Source organism: Loxodonta africana, chromosome 16, assembly GCF_030014295.1.
Source record: "Loxodonta africana isolate mLoxAfr1 chromosome 16, mLoxAfr1.hap2, whole genome shotgun sequence".
Classification (NCBI taxonomy): Eukaryota; Metazoa; Chordata; class Mammalia; order Proboscidea; family Elephantidae; genus Loxodonta; species Loxodonta africana.
Window position 1 is genome coordinate 70,238,028 of NC_087357.1, and position 21,817 is coordinate 70,259,844.

Consider the following 21,817-nt stretch of genomic DNA (forward strand, 5'->3'; position numbering starts at 1 on the left):
TAGTGCCTCAGGTTCCTCGCAGCGCCTGCCCAGGGCCTGCCCCAGTGTTCATTCTCCAGACTGTCACTGCCCCGAAGGAGCTCCATGCCTCATGCCCTCTTCTCTCCTTTGGTGTTTGCTCTCAACATGCAAAGCTCTGGGCACACCTGGCCCGAGAACGGCTGCCCCACCACCTGCTGCACCCGGTCAGTGCCCCTGCAGTCTCTTCACCGCATCCCCACGCCCTGGCAAGGCAGCCCCCGTGGGACCTAGGCTCCACCTTTTCCCTTGACTGTCACGTAGTTGTTGGGGCATTGTTGGGGTGTTCCTCCAAGAGAGGGAGGAAGAGATGTTTCTTCCTGTGAGCCAAGCAGCAGAGGCAGGCCCAGCCAATGCACACTGAGAGCTGGGAGGGAGGCAGCCGGAATGCTCGTCCTATGTGACAGATGTCACAGGTCACTTCTTGCAGAGGTCCTCCCGTAGGGCAGCTTCTGCTGAGGGCTTTGCCACATGAGATCCCTGTCCTCCTCCCTGATGACCCTGTGACCTCCTGGCTCTGGGGACCTCCTGCACCCCCCTGGGTCCTCTAAATCCCCCCCCCCCGACCCCACACCTAGATTCCATAGCTGAGCACAGGGGCAGCCTGCCCGGGGCGGGGCAGGGCAGAGCGGCCAGCCACTCGCCTGTGCTTCATATTCCCCCTTGCTTCTTCCTTTCAGGGAAATGTCGGGAAGGATCTTATGAACCCTGCGTTGTCGTGGAGGTGGGGGACTGGAAAGGCAACTCAAAAGTAGAAACAGCCCCTGGAAGGTGGAGAAGGAAAAGGTTCAGGGGCTTTGTCACCAAGGCAGCCCACGGTACATCTTAGGGAGGAGAGGGCAGCGAATGCACCCCCACCCCACCGTTTCTCCTCTCTTGTATGTAATGAGCACTTGCCGTATGCCAGATCCTGCTCCTTACAGCAACCTACGGTTGTAGACATGGCCATTTCCATGGAGAAATTGAGGCCCAGAGACATTGAGTCAGCTATACAAGGTCACACAGCATGGCAGAGACACAGGAAGAACGAATGCAGGACTTCTGATCCCCTGCTCCTCTGCTTCCACGCCAGCCAATCTGGTCCGAGAGCAGAGATGGCAGCCCATTGTACATGGAACTGAAAGCCAGGATTTCAGCATCTTTGCTCTGCAGACTCAGGGTTGCGTCTCACCCTCCCGACTAGACAGGCAGCTTCACACCCACTACTGGGTGAACACGGTGTGTAGGGAACGTGGCCCCTGAAGTCATTCTACGAACTCAGCCTGTGCCAGGCTCCCACCCTGACACGTCCATTCTCCAGTGGTTTGCTGGATGCCTGGTATGTGCTAGGCACTAGGCCCAGGTTCAGGGAGCTTGCAGTCTGGGAAAGGGAGACACATGGCCATTAGAAAGCACTCGCATACATGCTGTAATGGGGCCACTGGGCACACTTTTCAGAGCCTTGGACCTGGGAGGGCAGCCGGGGGCACAAGGATGTGCTAACTCAGCTCACCTGAGGGATGAGTAGGAATTTCTGAGGTGGGGTGATCCTGGGGAAAAGAAGGAAGGGGAGGATGGTTTGGTGCCGAGGGAGTGGCCCAGCGGTCAGAAGATGGAGGGATTCATGTGACTAGGGGGCCTGAGTGGGCGGGTGAGAGACGAGGGGAAAGGCAGACAGGGCCACGTCTCTATGACCTGCGGGTCTCCTCAGACGACGGTGAGTGTGGAGGCTTTCTAAGCAGAGCAAGTTGCCCTGTCCCCCTCTCCTCTGCCTCCGCCCACCCACACCCTTTTCCTCCCCTCTCAGATTGGGGGCTGCTCGGCCTCTCTGAGATGGGAATTTCCTGTTCTTGAGGAGGCCCCCAGTTTTCCAGGCAGGGTCCCCAGACCAGCAGCACCAGCATCATCTGGGAGCTTCTGAGACATGTGAAATTATCAGGCCCCACCCCAAGCCTACCAAGTCAGAAACTCTGGTGCTAGGGCCCAGCACCCTACTTTTTCACAGCCCTGTGGGTAAGTCTGATGCCCACCAGGTGTGAGAACCAGTGTGTCCAGAAGACAGCTGAGGTGGGGGAGGCCCCACCTCAGTTGCCAATGTAGAAATGAGCCTCACCTGCCCCAGGGAAACTCCTGGACCGGTTTCAGGTCAGCTCCCATTACTGAAGTTCTGTCTCTCCACTCTGACAGCACGCTCGTCCTTGTAAACCGTTTGCTTCACTTTGTGGACCAGAACCACTCATGGGACCTCAGTCCCCACTGCTGCGGCTCCTCAAACCGGACGAACTTCCTCTTGGAAATATCTTTTCTCTCTGGAGCAAAGCAGGGTCATTTAATTAAGGTCTCCTGTTAGCTGGCCATTTTCACTTTTCACACAAAGCTTATTGTAATGACAGTTACCGAACTTAGATTTTACAACTAAGCAGAACGCCCACGTTCCCTCACCTAACCTGTTGGTGATTTCTGGGCTTATGTGCCCTCTTCCAGTATCTGTTCACAGCTGCTTAGACCAATCTCAGGCAGCAACTGTGGCGAAGACACAGCTTTCAATTATGCTTTCTGCTGTGCTGGTAACTAGAATTCTCCTAACAAGGATTCCCCACACACCCGGGGGACTTTCTGAGTTGAAAGGGCAGAGAAAACCCTTGGAGCACACGGTGCTGTGGATTTGGGTGCAGAGGTTAAGAGCACGTACTTCGGAGGCCGGCTGCCCGGGTCAGGTCCCAGCCGTACTGTCTGCTGGCTGAGGGACCTCGGGCAAGTTACTTCACCTCTGTGCCTCAGTATCTCATCTATAAAATAGAACAGCTGCCACCTCCTAGGGTTTTTATGAGGATTTGATGAGAAAATGCAAATCACGTGTTTAGCATGGCACCTGGCACATAGCAAGCACTCAATAAACGTCAGCTACCCATGTCATTCCAATTGGCCCTCCCAACTGTAGGGTAAGCCCCACGAGGGCACAGTCAGTGTCTGCTTATTCACTGCTGTATCCCCAATCCCCAGACCCAAGGCTGGCACATAGTCGGTACTCAGAAAACATTTGTTTAATGAGTGCATGGGGAAAGGGTCAGGAGAGTTAGGAAGAGTCAGGAATATTCCAGTTGCCTTAGGGTTGGCCTTGTGGTCCTCCTCCTTCTTGGGCCTGTCCTCGCCCAGTCCTCATCTGGGGAGCACAGCCGGCACCCCAGTCAGGGAGAGCCAGCCCTCTACTCCACCACCACGCTTCCTGGCACAGCTTAGGGACTTTCCCCCCAGGGAGGAGTACCAAGGTGCACATCTGCCCCACCCACATTGGGAGCACCCACCCCACTGCTTTCCCCAGAGAACCGATTATCAGGCTGTCCCTGAAGCCACTTCCATTGTGTGAGCAAGGTGTGGTCCCGGAACCCCCCTCCCTGCCTCCTACTCCCCCATGTGAACATCAGCCACTTCCCTTGGGGACCTGCATCTTTTCCAAAAGGGAACGAGCAGGGTTGGGGAGCAAGGGCTGCCCCAGAGTACCCATGAGTACAACAAGATTTTTCCAAACTCCAAATTGGAGCAGGATGTCTCCAATGGGTGAATGTCCTTATGGAGACAAGAGATAGACTTTCAGAAGTGGGGGCTGTGCTGAAACCTGGGACCCGTGGTGCTGGACTGAGTGTGTGTGACATTGCTGATGGTGATGAGAACAAATGAGAGAAATGGTGATCCAGGCTCCACTGGGCAGTCCTCTATTTGCTTGCTTTTAAAAAATATGTATAAGTTTCATCAAGGGTCATCTATTCGTTTATCCATTCTGTCATTGTATGTATATCTACTAGGGGCCCGAACTCCCTGTCCTCTCACAGAGATGATCAGCTATTACAAGTGGGTTTGCTTTATGACAATGTATCTAGTGCTAATAGGAATCTTTGTACAGCAGTGGGGCTGTAGGGGGACCCTAACCTAGCCTGGGGGGAGCTATCCCAGTAGCCTGAGACCTGGAGGCTGAAACCTTGTTAAGGATTTTGGTTAGAATTCATGTGTCATCGTGGATTTTTTCTTTAGGTAAAGATCATTTTTTAAATTGTGGTAAATACATATGTAATAAAACATTTGCCATTTCATCACTTTTTACATGTATAGTTCAGTGACATTAAGCACCTTCAACTTGTTCAACCATCACCACTATCCTCTTCCAAATGATCCCATTACCCTTAACAGATGCACAGTGTTTCTTTAGTAATCTTAAAAAACATACACAGAGGGGCGGAGCCAAGACAGTGGAGTAGTCAGATGCTTCTGCTGATCCCTATTACAACAAAAAAAATTACAACAAAGACCCCAAAAAACAAGTGAAACGATTATGACAAGCAAGGAGCCCTGAACACCAAAGGCAAAGTTAGAAAACAGACTCAGCATCAGGGGGAGGGAGAGACAATTCAGAAGCAAAGAGGAGCTGCCGGACCTGAATTGCTGGGAACCCTCAGGTACGGTTCCCGGGAGCGACTGTGGGGGGCTGGTGGTAGCATTTGGCTGCAGTTTCCTCGGGGAGAAACAGCCAGCCGCACAGCCTACTCACACCTCCAGAACCAGAGGAGAACGGTCCCTTCAGCAAAAGCTAAGTACTTGCGTATATTTTACCACGTCCCCAGCCCCCAAGCTGGCTTCAGTGGCTGTTGATTTCAGCTGCTGAGTGTTCTGAACCATTCTCCTGGCCTTGGAGAAGGAATAAATTCACAATTGGGGGAAAAGATAATCTGCCAGCTCTACTAACCTGGGAACCTCAGGACAGAAGTGGCTCCTATCCAGACATAAATGGTCCGTGGGCTTTGAATACCTTTCCCCACTGCATGGACTTGTGTAGGCCTATTTCAGGAGAATAGGCCCTTGTTGGCAGACTACAACTGTTTCAGCTGTGCAGTGGAGAGGTGGGTGTTTGATGTTTGATACTGCTTTGCCTATTAAACAGGGTCCTCACTTACCCATATCAGGGGTCTAAGGACTGGTGGCTCCACTCAGGTCACCCAGCCACCCCCGACAGGGGTCCAAGGATAACTGGTACCTCCCAGTTCTTACAACCAAAAGCATTGGGTGCCCATAAAGCACTTGGCACCAATATATTTGAAGAAAAATCAGATAAAAGAATTTAAAAAAATGAAGAAACCCTAAGAATCAGGCGGGACTTCATCAAGAGAAATAACCTACGAGTGACTGGAGTACCGAAACAGGGAGGGATAACAGAAAATACAGAGAGAATTGCTGAAGATTTGTTGGCAGAAAACTTCCCTGATATCGTGAAAGATGAGAAGATATCTATCCAAGATGCTCATCGAACTCCACATAAGGTAGATCATAAAAGGAAGTCACCAAGACATATTATAATCCAACTTGCCAAAACCAAAGATAAAGAGAGAGTTTTAAGAGCAGCTAGGGATAAAGGAAAAGTCACCTACAAAGGAGAGTCAATAAGAATAAGCTCGGACTACTTAGCAGAAACCATGCAGGCAAGAAGGCAATGGGATGACTTATATAAAGCATTGAAGGAAAAAAATTGCCAGCCAAGAATCACATATCCAGCAAAACTGTCTCTCTAATATGAAGACGAAATTAGGACATTTCCAGATGAACAGAAGTTTAGGGAATTCATAAAAACCAAACCAAAACTACAAGAACTACTAAAGGGAGCTCTCTGGTTGCAAAATCAATAATATCAGATATCAACCCAAGACTAGAACACCAGTCAGAGCAATCATATGTCAACCTAGAACAGAAATCACAAAAATAAATCAAGATAAAAAAACACTCAAAACAGGGAAACAGCAATGTCATTATGTAAAAGAAGACAACATAAAAACAATAAAGAGGGACTAAGAAATGCAGTCATAGATCTTTCATATGGAGAAGAAGACAAGGTGATATAAAGAAATAAAGTTAGGTTTAAACTTAGAAAAATAGGGGTAAATATTAAGGTAACCACAAAGGAGACTAACAATCCTACTCATCGAACTAAAATTCAAGAAAAAAATGGGGACTCAGCAGAAACAAAATCAACAACAATGAATAAGAGGAAAAGACAATATATAAAGATAAACTACTTAGCACAAAAAAATTAAGTGGGAAAAAGAAACTGTCAACAACACACAAAAAAAGACATCAAAATGACAGCACTAAACTCATATCTATCCATAATTACGTGGAAAGTAAATGGACTAAATGCACCAATAAAGGGACAGAGAGTGGCAGAATGGATAAAAAAACACAATCCGTCTATATACTGCCTACAAGAGACACACTTTAGACTTAGAGACACAAACAAACTAAAACTCAAAGGATGGAAAAAAAATATATCAAGCAAACAACAATCAAAAACGAGCAGGAGTGGCAGTATTAATTTCTGACAAAGTAGACTTTAAAATTAAATCCACCACAAAGGATAAGGAAGGACACTATATAATGATTAAAGAGACAATATACTAGGAGGATATAACCATGTTAAACATTTATGCACCCATTGACAGGGCTGCAAGATACATGCAACAAACTCTAATAGCATTGAAAGGTGAGATAGACAGCTCCACAATTATAGCAGGAGACTTCAACACACCATTTTCGGTGTAGGACAGAACATCCAGAAAGAAGCTCAATAAAGACACGGAAGATCTCAATGCCACAATCAACCAACTTGACCTCATAGACATATACAGAACAACCCACCCAACAGCAGCCAAGTATACTTTCTTTTCTGGTGCAAATGCAATATTCTCTAGAATAGACCACATATTAGGTCATAAAGCAAGCCTTAGCAGAATCCAAAACATTGAAATATTACAAAGTATCTTCTTTGACCATATGTCCATAAAAGTAGAAATCAATAACAGAAAAAGCCGGGAAAAGAAATCAAACACTTGGAAACTGAACAATACCCTGCACAAAAACATCTGGGTTATAGAAGACATAAAGGATGGAATAAAGAAATTCAGAGAATACAATGAGAATGAAAACAATTCCTATGAGAACCTTTGGGACACAGCAAAAGCAGTGCTCAGAGGTCAATTTATATCAATAAATGCACATATCCAAAAAGAAGAAAGGGCCAAAATCAAAGAATTATCCCTACAACTTGAACAAATAGAAAGAGCGCAACAAAAGAAACCCTCAGGCACCAGAAGAAAGCAAATAATAAAAATTAGAGCAGAATTAAATGAAATAGAGAACAGAAAAACAATTGAAAGAGTTAACAAGACCAAAAGCTGGTTCTTTGAAAAAATGAACAAAATTGATAAACCATCGGCCAAACTGACAAAAGAAAAACAGGACAGGAAGCAAATAACCCGAATGAGAAATGAGATGGGCAATATCACAACAGACTCAACTGAAATTAAAAGAATCATATCAAATTACTACAAAAAATTGTACTCTAACAAATTTGAAAACCTAGAAGAAATGGATGAATTTCTAGAAACACACTACCTACCTACAGTAACACAAACAACTAAATAAACCCACAACAAAAGAAGAGATTGAAAAGGTAATCAAAAAACTCACAACAAAAAAAAAAAGCCCTGGCCCGGACAGCTTCACTGCAGAGTTCTACCAAACTTTCAGAGAAGAGTTAACACCACCACTACCAAAGGTATTTCACAGCATAGAAAAGGACGGAATACTCCCAAACTCATTCTATGAAGCCAGCATATCCCTGATACCAAAACCAGGTAAAGACACCACACACAAAAAAAAAAATTACAGACCTATATCCCTTATGAACTTAGATACAAAAATCCTCAACAAATTTCTAGCTGATAGAATTCAACAGCATATCAAAAAAATAATTCACCATGACCAAGTGGGATTCATACCAGGTATGCAGGGATGGTTCAACATGAGAAAAACAATTCATGTAATACATCCTATAAATAAAACAAAAGACAAGAACCACATGATCTTATCAACTGATGTAGAAAAGGCATTTGACAAAGTTCAACACCCATTCATGATAAAAACTCTCAGCAAAATAGGAATAGAAGGAAAATTCCTTAACATAATAAAGGGCATTTATACAAAGCCAACAGCCAACATCATCCTAAATGGAAAGAGTCTGAAAGCATTCCCCTTGAGATTGGGAACCAGACATGGATGCCCTTTATCACCCCTCTTACTCAACACTGTGCTGGAAGTCCTAGCCAGAGCAATTAGGTTAGATAAAGAAATAAAGGGCATCCAGTTTGGTAAGGAAGAAGTAAAAGTATCTCTATTTGCAGATGACATGATCTTATACACAGAAAACTCTAAGGAATCCTCAAGAAAACTACTGAAACTAAGAGATACAGTATCAGGTTACAAGATAAACACACAAAAATCAGTTGGATTCCTCTGCACCAACAAAGAGAACTTTGAAGAGGAAATCACCAAATCAATACCATTTACAGTAGCCCCCAAGAAGATCAAATACTTAGGAATAAATCTTACTAGAGACGTAAAAGACCTATACAAAGAAGACTACAAGACGCTACTGCAAGAAACCAAAAAAGACCTACATAAAAAAAAAAAAAAAGACCTACATAGGTGGAAAAATATACCTTGCTTATGGATAGGAAGACTTAACATTATAAAAATGTCTATTCTACCAAAAGTCATCTATAGATACAATGCAATTCCGATCCAAATTCCAACAGCATTTTTTAATGAGATGGAGAAACAAATCATCAGCTTCATATGGAAGGGATAGAGGCCTTGGATAAGTAAGCTAAAAAAGCCAAAGGCAGTGCCATCGAGTCAATTCCGACTCATAGCGACCCTATAGGACAGAGTAGAACTGCCCCATAGAGTTTCCAAGGAGCACCTGGCGGATTCGAACTGCCGACCCTTTGGTTAGCAGCGGTAGCCCTTAAGCACTAGGCCACCAGAGATTCTGGATAAGTAAAGCATTACTGAAAAAGAAGATCAAAGTGGGAGGCCTCACTCTACCTGATTTTAGAACCCATTATACTGCCACAGAAGTCAAAACAGCCTGGTACTGGTACAACAGATACATAGACCAATGGAACAGAATTGAGAATCCAGACATAAATCCATCCACATATGAGCAACTGATATTTGACAAAGGCTTGACGTCAGTTAAATCAGGAAAAGACAGTCTGTTTAACAAATGGTGCCAGCCTAACTGTATATCCATCTGCAAAAAAATGAAACAAGACCCATACCTCACACCATGCACAAAAACTAACTCAAAATGGATCAAAGACCTAAATATAAAATCTAGAACAATAAAGATCATGGAAGAAAAAATAGGCACAACGCTAGGAGCCCTAATACATGGCATAAACAGTATATAAAACATTACTAACAATGCAGAAGAGAAACTAGATAACTGGGAGCTCCTAAAAATCAAACACCTATGCTCATCCAAAGACTTCACCAAAAGAGTAAAAAGATTACCTACAGACTGGGAAAAAGTTTTTAGCTATGACATTTCTGATCAGCGTCTGATCTCTAAAATCTACATGTACTGCAAAAACTCAACTACAAAAAGACAAATAACCTGATTAAAAAATGGGCAAAGGATATGAACGGGCACTTCACTAAAGAAGACATTCAGGTGGCGAACAGATACATGAGGAAATGCTCATGATCATTAGCCATTACAGAAATGCAAATCAAAACTACCATGAGATTCCATCTTACTCCAGCAAGGCTGGCATTAATCCAAAAAACATAAAATAATAAATGTTGGAGAGATTGTGGAGAGACTGGAACACTTCTACACTGCTGGTGGTAATGTAAAATGGTACAACCATTTTGGAAATAGATTTGGTGCTTCTTTAAAAAGCTAGAAATAGAACTACCATATGATCCAGTAATCCCACTCCTTGGAATATATCCTAGAGAAATAAGAGCCTTTATATGAACAGATATATGCATACCCATGTTCATTGCAGCACTGTTTACAATAGCAAAAAGATGGAAGCAACCAAGGTGCCCATCAGCGGATGCAATGGATAAATAAATTATGGTATATTCACACAATGGAATACTACACATTGGTAAAGAACAATGATGAATACGTGAAACATATCCTAACATGGAGGGATCTGGAAGGTATTATGCTAAGTGAAATTAGTCAGTTGCAAAAGGGCAAAGATTGTATGAGACTAGTCTTATATGAACTCGAAAAATAGTTTAAGCAGAGAAGAAAATATTCTTTGATGGTTATGAGAGTGGGAAGGGAGGGAGCGCGGGGGGGGGTTTCACACAATACAGGAGAGGTCAGTACAATTGGACTAAACCAAAAGCAAAGAAGTTTCCTGAATAAACTGAACGCTTCAAAGGCCAGCATAGCAGGGGCAGGGGTTTAGGGACCGTGGTTTTGGCACAATAAAATCTATTAAGAAGACCATCTACACCCCAGTTTGGAGAGTGGCATCTGGGGTCTTAAACGCTAGCAAGCGGCCATCCAAGATGCATCAATTGGTCTCAACCCACCTGGAACAAAGGAGAATGAAGAACACAGAAGATACAAAGTAATTATGAGCCCAAGAGACAGAAAGGGCCACATGAGCCAGAGACTACATCAGCCTGAGACCAGAAGAACTAGATGGCTCCCGGCTACAACTGATGACTGCCCTGGCAGAGAACACAACAGAGAACCCCTGAGGGAGCAAGAGAGCAGTGGGATGCAAACCTCAAATTCTGGTAAAAAGACCAAACATAATGGTCTGACAGAGAGTAGGAGGACCCCAGACGTCATGGTCCGCAGACCTTCTGTTAGCCCAGGACAGGAACCATTCCCAAAGCCAACTCTTCAGACAGGGATTAGACTGGACTATGGCATAGAAAATGATAACTGGTGAAGAGTGAGCTTCTTGGATCAAGTAGTCACAGGAGACTATGTGGCAGCTCCTGTCTGGAGGGGAGATGAGAGGGGAGAGGTGATCAGAAGCTGGCTGAAAGGACACGAAAATAGAAAGTGGAGAGAAGGAGTGTGCTGTCTCATTGGGGGAGAGCAACTAGGAGTATGTAGCAAGGTGTATATAAATTTTTGTATGAGAGACTCACTTGATTTGTAAACTTTCACTTAAAGCACAATAAGAATTTTTTTTAAATGTATACATATGCATGATAAAATTTCAAACAGTACAGAATTTTACCTAGCAAAGCTAAGACTCACCCCACCCTTTCCTCCTGACCCACAGTGCCCCCTTCCTAGAGGCAATCATTGTTACGCGGCCTTGTGTCTTCCTGCAGTCACTGTCCATTTGTGGGCAGGCATCTATAGTTTCTCCCACTTTTTTTTTTTTCAAATGGGATCAGACTACATCAGTGGTTCTCAACCCAGAATGTTTTTCTACCTTCCCAGCCCACCCTACCCACCCCCCCACCCACTCCAGGGGACATTGGGCAATGTCTGGAGACATTTTCGATTGTCCCAACAGGAGTGAGGGTGCTACTGGCATCTAGTGGGTAGAGACCAAGGATGCTGTTAAACATCCTACAATGCACAGGACAAGGCATCCCGCCCCCAGGTGGAAGGTCCCCAGGATGTGGTATGACGGAGGGCTGGCTCCCTGGCTGAGATGCTGGGCAAGCTCCCAGTCATGGGTTGAACTGTGTCCCCCCAAAATATCTGTCAACTTGGCTAGGTCATGATTCCCAATAGTGTATAATTGTCTGTCATTTTGTCATCTGATGTGATTTCCCCAGATGTTGTAAATTCTATCACTATGATATAATGAGACGGATTAGTGGCAGTTATATTGATGAGCTCTACAAGATTAGACAGTCTTAAGCCAATCTCTTTTGAGATATAAAAGAGAGAAGGGAGCAGAGAGACATGGGGACCTCATACCACCAAGAAAACAGTGCTGGGAGCAGAGTGTGTCCGTTGGACCCGAGGTTCCTGTGCGGAGAATGCTTCCAGACCAAGGGAAGACTGACAATAAGGACTGTCCTTCTAGAGCTGACAAAGTCTTCATCTAGAGCCAGCACCCCGAATTTGGACTTCTAGCTTACTGAACTGTGAGAGAATAAACTTCTCTTTGTTAAAGCCATCCACTTGTGGTATTTCTGTTACAGCAGCACTAGATGACTAAGACACTCCCCTCCTGCCAGGAAAGAATTATCCAGTCCAAAATGTCAATAGGGCCGAGGTTGAGGAAACTTGTCCCACATAAACACACTGTGTCTGCACTTCGTGTTTTTTTTTCTTTCTTTTTTTAATGTGTTTTGTAGGTTATTCCACATCAGCATTTATAGATCCACCTTATTATTCTTTGTGGCAACATAAGAATCCATTGTTTGTATGCACCATCATTTTTATTGAGGTGTTTTCAGTCTTGGGCTATTGCAAACATGTGCGCTACAAGGAACATTCTTTTCCATACATACGCCTTCAACCTGGGAACCAGTGTGTTGATGGGATAAACTTCTGGAGGTGGAATGAATTAGCCCAAGGGTCCACTAGCATCTTAGATGGTCTGATTCCAAGTCTCTGGGTCATGGTGGGTGGTAAGAGTGGGTCTGGGGTTCTGGCTGCAAAGTTGGGCCAGATCTGGTGGAGAGACGTCCTCCTCGTTCCCTGTCTACGAACGGTGTCCTGACTGCCTGTCTCTCCACAGGACGAGGGTGTCCCCCACCTGAAGTCGATGAGCCAGCTCCCAAGGGACGCCCCTGAGCTGAGTCCCACGACTGGCCGGAGGAGCCCGTTGCCCACCCCTCCCCATGGATAAAGGACTCCCTCTGCCCCAGGACTGCCGGGACTTTCTGCACAGCCTGAGGATGAGGAGCAAATATGCCCTTTTCCTGGCTTTCGTGGTGGTAGTTTTTGTCTTCATTGAAAAGGAAAATAAAATCATATCAAGGTGAGAGATGCTGGCACAAGTCTTCCTTATCAAGGTGGGGTGAGGTAGGGACAGAGAGCCACCTGTAGGGTTCCATGGGGACCTGCAAACTTATACATTTGGCAAGTAATTATCCAGCACTTCCTGTGTCCCAGTCAGTGGGTCATCAGATGTCCTTATGAGGAGAGGGTGGCACGACTGCACAGTGGTAAGATCCTGGGCTCTGGACTTGGGCACCCTGGGTTGGAATCCCAACCCTGGCTTTTCCAGCCATGAGATTCAGGGTGAGTTACTTCACCTTTCTGAAACTGTAAACAGTATAAAAGGTGGCTAACGATGTGAAGATTAAGTGAGAAAATGTAAAAACATTTAGCCCAATGTCTGGCATACAGTTGATATCCAGTACTTACTGGCTATGATTATTATTATTTACTTACTTTTTTGGCCTAGAATAATGCCTGACGTTAGCAGCCCCCCTTTACCAGTCTTGGTGTCATGGGTAAGGGTGAGCCCATGGAAAGGCAGGTCCTGGTACGGATAGCCTGGTAGGCGGGGCTGCCCTGTGCAGCTGCCCAGGTTGTGAACTGCTGAACCCCAGGGAGTGCCACTCACATAGGCTACACTGGGAACGCCGCTCCCTAGAGTTGGCAGTGTACCACTGTGGCCAGTGGCCCTGCTAGTGGGCCTGCTAGACAGAGTTCTTAGATCTGCCCTCCTCCCAGGCACAAACCCTGCCAGGAAGCACCAGCCAAGATGGGTAGGCTAGGGATTGGGCTGTGTAGACACTACCAGTGCCCCACCTGGGTCTCCTCAGCATGAACTTCCAGTTCATGCCTACAGGGACCTACAGCAGGCTCCTGCAACCTTCTACCTGAAGGCTTTCTCTCTACCCCCACACTGTCAACTAGTAGTGCCAGGGAGTTAATGCCTCTGGGAGCAGCTTTCTGCAGGCCAGGTGGGTATATTCCACCCCTTGGGGAAGACAGTCCTGTGAGGTGCTCAACACTGTCTCCCCGAGTCCCCCAGTCAGACTGAGCCTTGGTTGCCCAGAAGGGTAACCTGCTCCATAGCATCATACCCTTTATTGACTTCTTTCCTTCCCTGCCTCACTTCCCTACTCCTCTATGAATTCTTCCTGTGATTTCTGTCCCAAATTAACTACTTATTCTTGAATCATTGCCTCCACATCTGCTTCTGGGGAAACACAATTAAGGCAGGCTTAGGGTAATCAGTCTGGGAAGCTGCTTGGAGGAGCAGGCTGTGCAGTCTATGTGAGTGGCACTCCCCGGGGGTTGAGCAGTATACAACCTGGGCAGCTGCACATGGCAGCTCTGCCCATCAGGGTACCTGTACCAAGACCTGCCTGTCCATGGGCTCCCACCCTTGCCCATGACATCAAGACCGGATCAGTCACTGACCCCTGTCTCCCTCCTCACAGGGTGTCAGACAAGCTGAAGCAGATCCCCCAGGCTCTGGCAGATGCCAACAGCACCAACCCAGCCCTGCTCTTGGCCGAGAATGCATCCCTTTTGTCCCTGAGGGAGCTTGATTCTGCCTTCTCCCAGCTACAGAGTCGCCTGCGAAACCTAAGCCTGCAGCTGGGCTTGGAGCCGGAAGCTGAGGCTGAAGGGGAGGAAGAGGAGGAGAAGCCACCCCAGCCCGCTGTGGCCGGGCCCCGGCGCCACGTGCTGCTCATGGCCACCACGCGCACTGGCTCCTCCTTCGTTGGCGAGTTCTTCAACCAGCAGGGCAACATCTTCTACCTCTTTGAGCCGCTGTGGCATGTCGAGCGCACGGTGTCCTTTGAGCCCGGAGGCGCCAATGCCGCCGGCTCGGCCCTGGTGTACCGCGACGTGCTCAAGCAGCTCTTCCTGTGCGACCTTTACGTCCTGGAGCACTTCATCAACCCCCTGCCGGAGGACCACCTGACGCAGTTCATGTTCCGCCGGAGCTCCAGCCGCTCGCTCTGCGAGGACCCGGTGTGCACGCCCTTGGTCAAGAAGGTCTTCGAGAAGTACCACTGCAAGAATCGCCGCTGCGGCCCCCTCAACGTGACGCTGGCCGCAGAGGCCTGCCGCCGCAAGGAGCACATGGCCCTCAAGGCCGTCCGCATCCGGCAGCTGGAGTTTCTGCAGCCGCTGGCCGAGGACCCCCGGCTGGACCTGCGCGTCATCCAGCTGGTGCGAGACCCCCGAGCCGTGCTGGCCTCCCGTATGGTGGCCTTCGCCGGCAAGTATGAGACCTGGAAGAAGTGGCTCGCCGAGGGCCAGGACCAGCTGAGAGAGGAGGAGGTGCAGCGGCTCCGGGGCAACTGCGAGAGCATCCGCCTGTCAGCCGAGCTGGGCCTGCGGCAGCCCACCTGGCTGCAGGGCCGCTACATGCTGGTGCGCTACGAGGACGTGGCGCGCCAGCCCCTGCAGAAGGCACGTGAGATGTACCGCTTTGCGGGCATAGCCCTGACCCCACAGGTGGAGGACTGGATCCAGAAGAACACCCAGGCGGCCCAGGACAGTAGCGGCATCTACTCCACGCAGAAGAACTCCTCGGAGCAGTTTGAGAAGTGGCGCTTCAGCATGCCCTTTAAGCTGGCACAGGTGGTGCAGGCCGCCTGCGGCCCCGCCATGCGTCTCTTTGGCTACAGACTGGTACAGGATGCTGCGTCCCTTACCAACCGCTCCTTTAGCCTACTGGAGGAGCGTGGTGCCTTCTGGGTCACGTAGGGGGCCCCGGCCACCCGTACCCCTCCTCATGGTAGTCGGCCTTGCCTTCCTCACTCGCAGGCCAGCAGTGAGACTGGCGTGCAGAGGGCAGGCGGGAGGCGTGCAGTGGGCAGGGAGCCCCTCTGCTGTAGAAGTAGGTCCCATGCCAGCTAGCTTTGCCAGCACATCCGGGGCCCTGGGGTTTCTCCCTGGCAGCAGGACGGTGCCTGCAACCCTGGGGGGCCATCAAACCCAGACCTCAGGGGCTGCGGTCTCCAGAGCAGGCCCGGGCAGGCCTGGGCCTATGACAAGCCTATCACTCACACAAGCATGCATGCGCACACACACGCAGACAGAAACATACATTAAACACAAATAATGCCGCTATGCCTGTGGGCAAGAGTCCAGACACATAGCAGCCAGGCAGAAGGTGGGTCCTGGCCAGACACTTTTAGACCTCCTGAAATGCCCAGTGTTAGCCTTTTAGTTTCTGGGTTGTGGAAGTCTGGAGTCAGGGCAGGTCTTTGGGGAGGAGCCAGCACAGCCCAGGGTATGGAGGAAGAGAGGGCATTCGGGGATCACCAGGTGACAGCAGCTGTTTACCAACCAGTACAGAATGAATGTTATTTTATTAGCTGGTATAACTGTGCCGAGTCCATGGTGGTGCAGACAGTTTACAGTTCGGCTGCCAACCGAGAGGTTGGAGGTTCGAGTCCATCCAGAGGTTCCTTAATGAAAGGCCTGACTATCTACTTCTGTAAGTTCAGCCCTTGGAAACCCTGTGGAGCACAGTTCCAATGGCAACTCGTTTTTGTTTTTTTTTTTTTATAGCTGTGGCGGCATTCTGATGAATATGAACCCTTTTTTATAGAGCTAAAAAACACATAGCAATGAATACCAACATGCACACCCCAAACACAGACGTGAGAGCATCATGAAAACCCAAGTCCACACACATACACACACACACACATAGGCAAGCTTCTCATTGCTTTATGTCCACAGGGTTCATCTGCACCACCCACCTAAAGAGGAGCCTTTAATTATGTTTTTAGAATTATTTGGGGAAGCGGGGGAAGGGGACATGGTGACATGCCAGATCCACTTCCACCCAATTCCCTGACCAGTTTCGACTGAACAGTGGTGTAGAACAGCCAAGTCTGCGATTCCTGTCCACCTTGGCTTCTCCTGGCTACCTCCTCTGACCATCCACGTCCTCGTTGCTGGCAGACAGGATGTTTTGAAATGGCGTGGCCAACGCTCACGTGACTGAGCCCAAAGGCCCCGTGGTAGCTTGGCCAGCTCTGAGAGCTTGTCTGTGCTTGAAGGCTGCCTTCAGCCTGACCAGCCAAAGCAGCTGGGGTCCCTGGAGGTGAAAAGCAGCCCATGGCCCCGCCATTTCCAGCCAGGCCTCAGCTGGGGCCGGGCCAGGAAGAAAGTACAGTGTGCTCTTCGGGGAGAAGTCACATCAGGATACCCCCTCCCCTGAGAAGCCAGCCTGCTCCCTATGGACAGAGGTCAGCCAGCTGGTCGTCATGGTTACAGCCAGTGTCTGGAATTCTTCCTTTAGGGCTCTGGGAAGAGCATTGCTCAACTGGAGCTGGGCTGGGTGTTTTATTTGGGTCTTTTTTAAAGCTGTTTATGGTTTGGTGTCTTTCTTGTTTGGTGCCTGTGTTTTTGGTTTTGACTCGAAGGAGTGCCCCTGGGAGGCAGTCTGGGACTTAGGGAGACTAGAGAACCAGCAGGGAGCACTTGGGAGAGGAGAGGAAGAAAGAGGAGAGGGAGCGGGGATGCTTCCCCAGAAGGATCTAAGCTGAGGGGCCACGTGGGAGCCACTTTGCCCCAGGCCTTTCTGTTTGAACCCCATGTGGAACGAATCTCAGAAACCACCGATGTTCTTGTTGAATGCCCAGAAGCAGCATGAATGAGCAGTCTTTACCCCCTCCCTGAGAAAAGGCCAGCCTTGAAAAGTCCTCGAAAATCCCCCCGAGAATCCAGCACATTTCCTTGGGGGCCAGAGGCCCCATCGCCAAGCAGCACATCTCCCCAAAGTGGAAGTCCTTCCCTAGCTCCCACACCCAAACCCAGAGCAAAACTCAGTACTGGGCCCAGAGCTTGCAGGGAGGGAACTATGACAGCTCACCAAGGGCTGCGGGCTTAGGGAATCCATTCAAATACTCTGTTTCTGATTTCCTGGACAACTTCTACATCAGACGTGAACCGTTGTCAAACCCAGAGGGCTTAGTTTTGGTTTGAGTAATGCAGACACCAGGGAAGTACAGGATCCGGTTGCTGCTGCTGTGGGGACCAGTGAGTGCGTCCTGATAGGAAGTTGCTGTTTAAAAAGGTGAGGACAGCCGCCATCTTGTGGGATTTGTCGTAATCAGCATATTTGAGCCTTTCTGAGTCTCCAATACCACGGACTTCAGCCACTCAAGGATGTCTCCGTTCTGGGTTTTACAGTCCAAGGAGAGGCTGTCCAGGGAGCTGGCTTTAATGTCAAAAGGACTCCAGCTGTGAACACTTGACTTGGAGTAAAGTGGAACCTGACCTTTCTGGCAGGCCCAGAAGTGCTGGCTTTTCTTCCCCAGCCCCCAAACTACCACCTCGTCTGTTCCCCAAGTGGGGCGGGAGTGGGAGGAGCAACCTCTATACGGGTTCTTCCTAGGGAAGCTCCAAGTTTGGACAGCAGATCTGTTCCTTCCTTCCAGCGTCTCTGGGGCCACCGCCTCAATCCCTCAGCTAGCCCTCTGAGGACGGGACCAAGAATGGACCTTTGAAACTTCTCAGGACATTGACATTTTGTACACTGCAAGTTGACTTAATTTATTTATTTTATGAAAAAGAAGAAACAGAAAATACCTTATTATTGGCAGGGACTCAAAGCTGTACCAAAATAAAGACAAGATAATAATCATAGAAACCATTCACACACTGCATACCCACAAGGACATCTGAAGACAATTCAAAATATGAGGGGGGGAGGGGAGGGAGATAAACCAAGAGCCCCTGGTCTTGGTCACCCCTTGGTATTGTGTAAGGGTTTTTGTTTGGTTTGTTTCTCGCACATTTGAAGATGTGACATTGGGGCCCTGTGCCCGGGTGTTTGAGACAGGACACAACCCAAGTGTGTGTTGCCATGAAGTGTATCCCCCTGGGGCTCAGCAGTGCTCTGGGAACCCTCAGCGTTTGGGTGAGAGTAGTGGGGGGGTGGGTAACTACCAACCTTATGTACCGTGGGACATGACGGGTCGTGCGTTTGGCGTTTTCAGCGGGGAGCTGGCATGGGGAAGGTGGTAGAGCTGGGGGCTGTCCCTCCTTTTCCAGTGAGACCAGCTCTGGTTTCCCCTCTGGTCTTGCTTGCCCACCAAGAGCCTTCACCTCCATAGTACCCACCACCTGGAGTCAGGGAGCAGCTGAGGCCTCACCACTATGGGCCACCAGCTTCCTCAGCACAACAGGCTCATTCAGCAAAAAGCGTTCATTCATCTTCTCTCTAGTTGATGAAGACCTCTTTAGCCCAGCCTATTTAAATAGTGCAGAACATTCCAGGCCTGGGTGAGACAGGGGAGTGTCCACCACTCGCAGGCCCTTGCCACAGCTGTCTATTCCTGGCTTCACCTCTGGGCCTGGTTTATAATTATAAACCTGGGAGTGGAGAAGAGGCACTGGGAGGTCCTTGGGGACAGTCAGTGGGGGGCAGGATTCCTGAGGCACTAGACACACAGCTCTGTGTATCACATGCTGGCCGGACCACCAATTATTACTAAGGCCAATTCCATCCTTTTGTCCCTGTATGTGATACACACACTTGAAAATAAATCATGAACAGAAAAAAATTTTTTGTAGTGAATTTATTCACTGTCTGCTAGGGCTCTCAGCCTGGGACCTACTGCCAGAGGCTGGTGTAATTGGGCAGCTGCTGACTAAACCCCAAAGTAGCAGAGGGTACCCACCCAGCCCATCACAACTGCATCTTTTCCTACCATCCCTGCCATGTGTCCGATGACAGCAAGAGGTTGTGCAGCCCCAGTCCCGAAGAAGGGCGCTTAGCTTAGATGGTGGAGAGAGAGGCGAGCGTCAGATCATGGTCTGGACCTGATCTTTAAAGCCCCCTCCAACCCTGGGTGATCCCCTCCCACACTGGAGCCTATTTTAATTGACAGTTGGTCCAGTTTCCTGATAGACCCCAGACTGTGAAAGACAAGTACTCACTGGGTGACTCTCTCCAAGGCAGTCTCGTTCTGTTGGGCATGACCCCTCCAACCTCACCTCCAAAGTCTGGAAGAGCAGGCAGGTCTCAGAGGGATGGGCTCCTGGGCTAGGCAGGCGGAGCTGAGAGGAAAGAGCATGGGGGACAGATACCCAAAGAAGCCAACTTGAAGGGAACTTTTGGTAAAGGTGTTGTCAATCTAGATGTATGGACTGAATGGAGGAGCTTCTGCTGAAGCCCAGGAGCCCCCAGCGAGTAGGTTTGCTTGTGGCAATCCCTAGGTTCATGTTGTCTGTTTGGTCGAGCATGGGCCCAGCCCCAGCAGCCATCTGAACGCCCGTTAGTAACTGCCCCGCCTTGGAGCATGGGTCCAGCTAGACAGGAAGGAGAAAGCCCAGGATTTTCTGAATGCGGGCCTCATAGCCTGTCAGCTGCCCACTGTTTCAGGAATAGCGGAAGCTACTCTTTACCTCACAAGGATGAAGGAGCATCGGCATCTTCAGATGTCTTAAGAACATCAAGGTCCTTTGGTCTCATCTCCTTTGTCACTCCGTGACTGTGCATGGGAGACATATTATGTGTTTCCAGGGATACAGACAGGTGCCGTGGTCACAGGCCTTGGCTTGGATTATAGTCCAGGTACTATGTTTGGGAAACAAATGGCCTGCATCCTCTAGCCCTGGGCTGGAACAGGGCACCCCCTGATGTCTCCATCTGTGATATTCCAGCCTAAGTTGGCCTGGCTCCCTTTATCCTTCCTGAATCCTGGAACTCTTGTCTTCTTGCAAGACCTGAGTCCTGTGTCATAGCCACAGTGGTGCAGGACACCCCCTCCCCATGGCCATACGTGGCCACAGTATGTACATATGTGCCCACACATGTGCACATGTAGCACGTAACTCCGCTTGGCCTCTGGTACCGCTTACACTGCTCCCAGACCCGTTGCTGTCAGTGTCCCGATATTGTGGCTGTGGCTGTGACCACAGACGATCTGCCGTCTCCTGGAAATGCAGGGACTGCCCTTCAGAGAGTGCTGGTGGCCGCTGCCAGTCAGGGTCTGCTTTGCAGAACAGAATGTGAACCTTGTGGCCCATCATCTGATGGTGTACTTGACTTATTTAATTAAAAACAAAAACATGCAACGAGCAAACTCTGAAATGTGTCTCTGCTTTTCTTTGACATTTTTCTCAGTAAGAAGAGAAAAATTAACAGTTGTAACAGAGGGGTGGGCTTCCTGGGAAGCCCTTCCCCCTTCCTGAGTGATAAAAAGCAAGGCAATTAGGATAAGTGCAGGGGGCAAAATGAACCTTTTTTTAGTACTGAGATGTCAGAGCTGAGGGTAACTGCTTGGAAGAGATGACTGTAAGAACGAGGTCGGGAGCAATACCTAGGCCTTGTGGGGCAAGGACAGGAGTGTTGTTACCGGATTAGGGTCCGTGCTGTGACCCCAATACTTCTCAACATGTTTTCTCCTTTTTTCAAAATGGGCAACTGAGAGCTTGACACAACTAATGCCATGATGAACCTATAAGTTCTTCTCCTTGCTCTGCCTTCCTCCTCCTTCACAGACCTCTGTTAATGACTGTTTTGACCAAATGTTACCCTAATCTGGTAACAGTGCCCTGGAGCAGTCGAGCCAATGAAACAAACTCCAAGTCAGAAAGAGTGAGAAAGTTTATGAAGGAGATGCATACATCACCGGGAACCAGCAGCAACACAGGCTGCCTTTATGGAACCCCAAAGAGCAATTTTACATTAGAGCTTATACAGAATCTTACAAGGGTTACAGGTGTCTTTGTAGTCCCCTGCCAGACGTTTTTTTATTAGGCTAAAGATATTCATATCAGATACCTGGGCTCTGATTTTCCTGTGGGGATTGTAGGCCACAGGTGGTCGGACATAATAAAAGGTTATTTGCATCAGTTTAAAACAAAAAACAAAGTTATTAACAGAGGTATGTGAAGGAGGAGGCAGGCAGAGCAAGGAGAAGAACTTATAGGTTCATCATGGCATTAGTTATGTCAAGCTCTCAGTTGCCCATTTTGAAAAAAGGAGAAAACATGCTGGGGGGTATTGGGGTCACGGTGTTAAGCTCGGGGTTAGGGGACCTG

At 48.5% G+C, this 21,817-nt stretch overlaps 1 protein-coding gene across 3 annotated transcripts in view; it reads left to right on the plus strand.

Annotated features, from left to right (window-relative positions):
- CHST3 (carbohydrate sulfotransferase 3) overlaps positions 1-20,864 on the plus strand; it is a 60,681-nt gene extending 39,817 nt beyond the window's left edge. For all 3 annotated transcript variants that reach the window (XM_003408885.4, XM_010589208.3, XM_023547048.2), the window contains exons 2-3: positions 12,573-12,815; positions 14,233-20,864. In XM_003408885.4, coding sequence (XP_003408933.1) covers positions 12,676-12,815; positions 14,233-15,514 — 1,422 coding nt within the window. In that variant the 5' untranslated portion in view covers positions 12,573-12,675 and the 3' untranslated portion in view covers positions 15,515-20,864. The remainder of the gene's footprint in view (positions 1-12,572; positions 12,816-14,232) is intronic.
- Positions 20,865-21,817: the final 953 nt, after the last annotated feature.